A 7,763-nucleotide genomic window follows, 5' to 3' on the forward strand; every position below is an offset into this window, starting at 1 on the left:
TCCAACAGCTCAAGTACCACTGAAAAGCTTGGTTGCCACTTATTGATTTCCAACATTATATCCGTGGTCTATCCGATATTATTGCGTAGGTTTGCGCACCTGTATATGCTGGAAAACCCGCATAAACTGTTGTACGAGGCATTGGCTCAAATTTCTTTAGTTTGGAATAATTAAGTTCGCGTCATCAACCACTTTTATCACTTTTCATTCTCGCTAGCCACCTTCGAGTCTAACTTTTTAAAGCGTTCATGGTTACTCACGCAGTTTCTAGGAGGATGATCCTGTGGTTAGGAATTTGTACTGATGTAGCAATTAAATTATCTCGTTACATTTTCCTTATCAATGCCAAAGAGCGCACTCACAATAACCGAAGTAGTATCAATATTGTTTGGAATAAACCTGTGCGATTCAGTGCGACTACCTAAAGTCAGTATGTTGCTTCATTGTTTCGGAGGCATGCGCCTTCGCTCTCGAAATGTTTTTTTCGCAGACACAGTCTGTCGACTGAAAGAATCGACCATTCCTCGGGATTGCGCCCTCTGTTCAGACCAATCATCGTGTTTGGGCGTAAAAAAACAAGAACATTTTCTTGCACGACTTGTACCCGGTGTTACAACGCGGCACCTAGCATTTTGCCTATTTTGCGCTAAATGGCTCGACACATTGCTGAGAAAGCGCGCGTAAAACAACAATCTTCATTCATTTTCCCATTATCTCAACGCAAGAAGCACCCCCCCCCCCCCCCCTCCCGGAGGCCTCGAACTAATCGCGCCATCTACCGGCTGAGCGCGAGGAGGAGGAGGAGGAAGTAAACTTTATTGCCCTAGAAAGAGTAAATCAGCGGTCGGGCCGGATGTCTTCATCTTCTATTGGTTGATGCCGATCTCCGGCCTGCATGGTTGGCGCCCCTATTCCAGGGCACCACTGAGCGTGGCTGCTCGTCGGGCATGATCCACCAGCCTCCGTTGGACGCTAGGGTCGCCGCTGGAGAGCACGCTCTCCCACTGCTCCGCACTCGGATTTTCTATATTGTGGAATGCCTTATTCGTATTGCACTCCCATGTGATGTGATAAAGTGTGGGTATTGCGCCACACCATGGGCATGTGTCCCTGTATTGACCTGGGAACATTTTGTATAGTTTATGTAAATTTGGGAAAGTTCCTGTCTGCAGCTTTCGCCAGTAAACTGCCTGTTCTTGAGTGAGTGTATTGTGAGGCGGGGGATATCTGATCCTCGTCCCTCTATGGTAATTTAGTATGTCAGAGTACGTTGGGATCACTGTCATGAAGTCCTCAGGATCTCTGTTTAGGTCCGCTCGGTTTGTATGCTCGCGAGCGATCCTATCTACCCTTTGGTTGCTCTCAATCTCAGTGTGCCCCGGTACCCAAAAGATGGTGTGTCTAATGCGTTTATTCTGTTGGCCAGCGCGGAGGAAGATTTGGAGCGCTTTTAGACCGATTCTGCCGTTAATGTAGTTTCGGCATGCTTCCTTGGAGTCTGTAAGAATTATAAGGGATCTATTTGTGCGGTAGCCCTCCACAGCTGCTAGAGCAACAGCCATTTCCTCTCCCTCGGTTACCGTACAATCCCGTGCCGACGCGCAAGCGATTTCCCTATAGTCCGAGCCTATTACTGCCGCGACGACTCTTTGTTCTTTTTCCCTTCGTTCTCGAGGATATACCGCGGCGTCCGTGTATACCGTGTTCGCCTTGGTTGCTAGGTATTTTTCTACATACTTTGCCCTAGCGTTCCGCCTGGCTGTGTGTAAATTCGGGTCCATGTTTCTTGGCAGGGACCCTACCTTGATGGTACTGCGATACTCATCGGGTAGGTTTGCCGTTCTTTGTTCTTCCCTTTCGATTTCTTTATGCCCCAGTTTTTTTAGGAGCTCTCTACCCGTTGTAGTCTGCTGGAGTCTGAGTAGCTGCGACCCTAATTGTGCTTCTTTGAGCTCCTCGAACGTGTTGTGGAGTCCGAGGGCCAGCAGCTTCTCTGTCGAGGTGTTGGCCGGCAGGTGAAGCGCTGTTTTCAACGCTTTCCTTATGATGGCGTCGGCCTGGTCCCGTTCGCCTTTGTTTGTGTTGTAATATGGGAGGGCGTGCGTAATCCGGCTGATTATGAGGCTCTTAACCAACTTGACTGTATCTTCCTCCTTCATGCCACTTCTTTTTTACGAGACGCGGGTGATCATACGTGCCACCTGTGCCGTCGCTTGCTTGAGTAGGTTTATGGTGTGTGTGCAGCGTTGATTGCTCTGCACCCACATTCCCAGAATCCTGACGGCTTCTTTTTCTGGTATCTTTTGTCCTTCTAGGGTGACGCTGATTTGTTCTTCCGAGCGTTTTCCTCTTCTGACTCGCAGGAGCTCTGACTTCTCCGTCGAGCAGGCGAGGCGTTTTTCCCTAACACATTCTTCGACGCATGTTACTGCGGCTTGTAGTCGTTCTTTTTGGCTGAGCGAACCTTGGTTAGTCCAGACGGTGATATCGTCGGCATAAATGGCGTGATGTGCGCCGTCGATCTCTTCCAGCTTCCGGGCTATCCCAATCATTGCAATGTTGAAAAGGATCGGTGAGATCACGGATCCCTGCGCGGTTCCTTTGTTAGGCGTGTGGAACTTGTCTGTCCGCAGGTCTCCTAAACCCACCGTGGCTGTTCTGTTTGATAGGAACGCAAGCAAGGCAGGTGACGATTATCGTTGTGTGGCAGATATACACCCTGAAGGGTGTACCTTTGTCTTAGAGTGTGTAGACTGGTAAATATCTATAGATTACTTCATTAGCTCAAACAGGGTATAGGTGACGTTTTGTCGTTGAGAGAGACCGGGGTCGGAGATGGAGGGAGAGCGGAAAGCCGCCAGCCGTGCGAGTGTCATGTCGCGCGATCCTTGTGCGCATGTTTTGAAGAAGCCGTGAAACTTCGGGGCTAATACGCCCTATGCCTCGCGGTAGCGCGAACGAGCAACAATATAACCGAGGTGGAGGGCCGCATTCCAGAATGCCAAACGCTCAAACAAAGGCCCAATCAAGCGTCGACGCTAAACAAGAGAAGGACGACGTAATTGCACGGGAAATAAGATACGAGTAAAATACAAGATAAGTGAATAATGAACATGAAAAAGGTACAGAAACGAGAGATATAATCAACGCTTAATTATCGAATAAGCTGAACCAGCATGTATGTCAACCTTGTCTTCTTTAGCGTCGACACTTGCTTGCTCCTTTCTTTTCGTGCAGACGAGTGCAGGCCTGCAGACGAGTCTAGTGAAGACCAGCGGCGTTTTGTGCTGCACTTGGCTGACTGGACTGTACCCAATCTGGGCAGACTGCGCGTCCTCTTCTGCATGAGCAGAGAAAAAAACGTCCGACTTTGCATGCAGTCGCACTTCGCACCCACTGACTGCGTATATGCCCTTGCCTCATTTGCCGATTTACTATATAGTTTCTTTTCTGCAACAAATAATAATCGCAACCTTCACCTTCGTAACTAATCCTAACAAATCGTAACTTCCACCTTGATCTCCAGCTAGAAGAGGTGCACGCTCAATTTTTATAAATTGTTGCTTTGCGGCGTGCCTAACGAGCCAAGCGTCCCAAAGCGCTGGCATTCACGAGGAAAATTCGTGAACGTATTTTATTCCGCCTTTTTGGGCATGCGTCCGTAACCTAATGGCTGGAGCATCGGCCTTCCGGCCTGGAGTAAGCGGGTTCGGAACCGACCATAGAAAATAGAAACCACGTTAGTGCTTCAGATAGGAGTGTGCACGGTTGCGACGATGTGTTGTTAGAACGCAGCCTCCGTGGGAGCAGTTACAAAGAACAACCAGCCTACGTGAAAGCCCTCACTAACAGTGTCCCTAGCTAACGGGGTCAGCCTGTGGTGTTGTTTGGCGCTGTCAAATCACTGCTGCGCTTAGGGGCAGCTGCACATACTCTATCTACAATTACAGCCAGATGGTACGTTCTACTATGTCTTGACTAGTTCAGTATCTGGTTTGCCATGCCATAGCGCCAGAATAGTTCGACTGACCGTTCTGTCGCCGCAAACGAGCTTAAAGGGCTGCAAAAGCTTGAGATTTCTCTCTTGTCGGATATTAACGCGACAGCGTTAAGGGTCCCGTGTCGCAGAAAATCCTGTGTCGGCACCCGGCGCCACGCGTCGGACGTTACCTCGGAAGAAATAATTTTGAACCACGCAGGCCCTCCATGTGGCGCAAGGAAGTTACAGAACTAATGGAATTTCTCAAGGTAAAATACGTAGAAAAATCGTAAAGTACGGCTTACACACAACCTACGGACATGATAGCGTCGGATTGTAATTTGAATATACGAGAAAACATAATTCTGCTACGCGGAAACTCAAACACAAATCCCTTTTAGCACGATAGCACTTTCCAGCTGCCGTTTAGGGTTCGTCTTAGCAGGAGCGACGCCGCCCCCTCGGTTCCTTGCTTGCTGCAGGGTGTGCCGGTGAACATTACGGTTACATAAGCTGCAGTTGCCGGGAAGCGTGAGAAGCACTCGGGGATCTTTGATTGGCGAAGCTTAAGCATCCTCTAGTATTTTTTTTCAACGAAGAAGGCAAAGCAAGATCGTATACGTCCATCGGTTCGTTAATTTTCTAATTTATTTCCATATTTTGGTACATTCTTGCCCTCCGATACTTGCTTTAGCTGTCCCAATTTTTAAGCCGGAATTGAAGGCTATTCTAGTTGGTAAAGGTTACTGAGCCCAAAGACTAACACGGAGGCAAATACGGAAGGCGTCGCTTTCATCCGACAGCGAGTTCCACATTCTTACCTAATGACCAGACAAACAACCAGATATGCTTTCACTATTGCATTGCGCGTTCTCTATTACAACGTGAAGAAAAAACGCTAGTGCATTTGTATAGCGTTCTCTGAACTACTTCCTGTTTCTCTTTGTCCCTTTTAACCCCAGTCGCGGTGCGAGGTCTCCCGGAAGCGCTCCATGTACTTCTACCTGCGGCCCCGAGACCAGATACCCAACCGCTTCAGGTGAGTTGTCATCGACGTAACAACTGGCGTGGATTTCATTTCACTCACATGGTCGGGTCCAGAGACGCGTTCTGTCGCGCTACCCTACCCGTATCCATGGCAAGTTTGTTTGTTCCTATGAATATTCCGGAGTCACCATGCCATGTACCTCATGTTACTTGTCACCAGGTAAATTTGCTCCATGTTGATCAACAGGGGTCGAACAAGCGATTTCCCGGGTAGGACCCAATGCTTCGCCTTTCCTCAGTTCTCATTGCTCTGCTTTTAACACTCCCCGGGTCAGATCTTGAATGTTGAACTACCCAACTAACCAATTTGGACGTGGGAAAAGCCGTAGCTCAATTGGTAGTGTAATGCACGCGTAATGCGGAGGTTGTGGGCTAGGTTCGTACTGCCGGCAAGTTTGATTTTTTTTTTCGTCCACTTTAATTTACCTTTAGCCTACCATTTTCAAGCTTACATTAAAAATTAGATTTATTTCTCCTATCCATTTCTTGCCTATATCTGTTAGCTTCATATGGTCGTGGCGGACAAAAATCGGGCCACTCGGTTCCCCTTCTCGCTAATACAAACAATCTGGACCCATATCAATAAAAGCCAGCATTTAAGGATAGTCATTGGCGTGATAGCAAAAAGGCAAACGTAGCGTGAGCACCCGATCGTGGACGACACTACGAGAAATTTTGTCAATGTGGGTTCCGTTCCGTGCATGGATAATGGAAAAGCTGCTCCGCGAGTAAAAACGAACCATATCATCAATGCTTCTGAGTACAAGAACCTCCATTCCAGTGGTTTTGTCCCTTCTTTTTTTTCCTTATAAGCATTTCACGTGTTCTGCCAGCTTCTTTTCGTTGTTCAGAAACAATTTCACGTGGTCCCATTCATCATCATCAGCCTATTTTATGTCCACTGCAGGACGAAGGCCTCTCCCTGCGATCTCCAACTACGTGGTCCCATTGCTTTGCAGTAATTGTTTGTGACCAGATGCTCAGTTATAGAACGCATTCTATTAGACGACACCTGCTGCCGCTTCAATTGATGGCATACAGAAGTCTAGTACGCGTTTTAACTACGTGGACGGCGACATCCGAGACAGGACTTGGGGTTTAATCTGCTGGTCGCCGTTACAGTACTTGTTACTCTACATTTAAGCCTTAGGTCACGTGACTATCCGCGGAGAGAGATCCGGGGCACAAAGGCTGAAGAAAGTCAACGGGGCCCACAGCCGTAAACTGCAGCATATGCCGACTGTTGCTTGTACAGTAAGACTTCCTGTGCTTTCGTACCCCAAGCCACGCTCGCATGCTTTGCAGGACCATCATCCCGCTGATGAACTTCGAGCGGTTCTCGTCCATCTTCAACTGCAAGGCAGGCACCATCATGAACCCAGAACAGAAGTGCATCGTGTGGTAGCCAGCCGGTCTCTCCGCGTGGCGCCCCCAAAGACCGCACCAGCTGGCCAATATAAGTGCGCCATAAAGTTACCGATGTCGCGGTTCCCTGTTCTTTTCTTTAACGATGCCCTACTTCTTGTTCAGCATGAGGTCATTCAATGCACGCAATATGTCCATAGCTATAAACATAATTAGATGAGCTTTGATCAATATTTCTTTGCTTAACGTGTGCGCCAGGCGTAGCAGCAAATCGGACTATTTGCTTTGCATTGGTGTTGCTATCGCGGTTTCCTGACTTCAACAGATCAGCACACAGTGATACATTACTTGAACCTATAATTTCTGTAAATATTAGTAAATAAAAATTTCAACCGTATTGTCGTTTTTGCATGGCTTTTTTTTTGCGCTTACAGACTTAATACGTTCAGCTCACCAAACTGATGAGTTCAGCTAATTTAACGAGGTCATTTATTACCAAGTGATTCAACCACTTCGGGTCAATACTTACTTTATGATGAGCTCATACTGAGTTCAATATTCTACGATGACTTCATAAAATGCTATATCCTAACTACTCTACGCAGGCTTCCCTTTATCCAGAAGTTGATTGCGAACTCATGCAGAAACTCTAGTAAGGTGTCGTTACAATCCCATCAATCTCAGGCCGTCAACGTTTCCCGAGAACTGCACAGTGGCGACAGTTACACACCAACGTGCCCGGTGTGGCAATGCGTGGCTAGATTGTGCATATATTGCACGCATTAAAGCACGTCTCCTGTACAAGCGTGCGAGAACAGCAGGCGCTTTCCTCTTTCTTTTTTCTTTTTTTTTTTTGAAACGCAGCAGCCGCTGATCATGGTATCAATAAGGAAAGTTTGTAGTTTAGCCTATGACGTGAAGCAGGGACGCATTAGCTGTGCGAACTAGCACATGTCATGATTCTGGCATTGTTTTGTGTTGGATCTTTCGGAGTCCACATTCGCAGATTCGCGCGAGTTGTTCGTTCGAGTGAGAAAGTCGGGTAGGCTGTATCAGGGACGCAGCCGTAGTGGTACAAGTGAAGCGTCTCATTGGTGCTGCAGAGGGCGTACATGTTCGAACTGCATCACAAAAAGAAATAAACCTGTATTGTGTTTTATTGTACTGTACCTGCGTGTATTGTACTCGAGCCCGCCGCACTCTCAGATTCTTGGGGCATGCCTCAATATCTTGTGCTTGCGCTTCCTCTGGAGACGGACACCTTCCACTGTGGTTAAAGTGGGGTGGACAAGGATTGGCGTTCTGTCTTGCTGTATTCTGGCACATATCTTGGGTAATAGGCAACCTCCTCCTGGCTAGTAGACAAGCTGGA

At 47.7% G+C, this 7,763-nt stretch overlaps 1 protein-coding gene across 1 annotated transcript in view; it reads left to right on the plus strand.

Annotated features, from left to right (window-relative positions):
• The window catches only part of LOC126524633 (neprilysin-1-like), a 41,630-nt gene extending 34,842 nt beyond the window's left edge, over window positions 1-6,788 (plus strand). Inside the window, exons 23-24 of the mRNA XM_055067401.2 lie at window positions 4,942-5,018; window positions 6,332-6,788. Of these exons, the coding sequence (XP_054923376.1) occupies window positions 4,942-5,018; window positions 6,332-6,431 (177 nt within the window). The 3' untranslated portion in view covers window positions 6,432-6,788. The remainder of the gene's footprint in view (window positions 1-4,941; window positions 5,019-6,331) is intronic.
• The last annotated feature ends 975 nt before the right edge of the window (window positions 6,789-7,763 follow it).

This window comes from Dermacentor andersoni, chromosome 3, assembly GCF_023375885.2.
Source record: "Dermacentor andersoni chromosome 3, qqDerAnde1_hic_scaffold, whole genome shotgun sequence".
NCBI lineage: Eukaryota > Metazoa > Arthropoda > Arachnida > Ixodida > Ixodidae > Dermacentor > Dermacentor andersoni.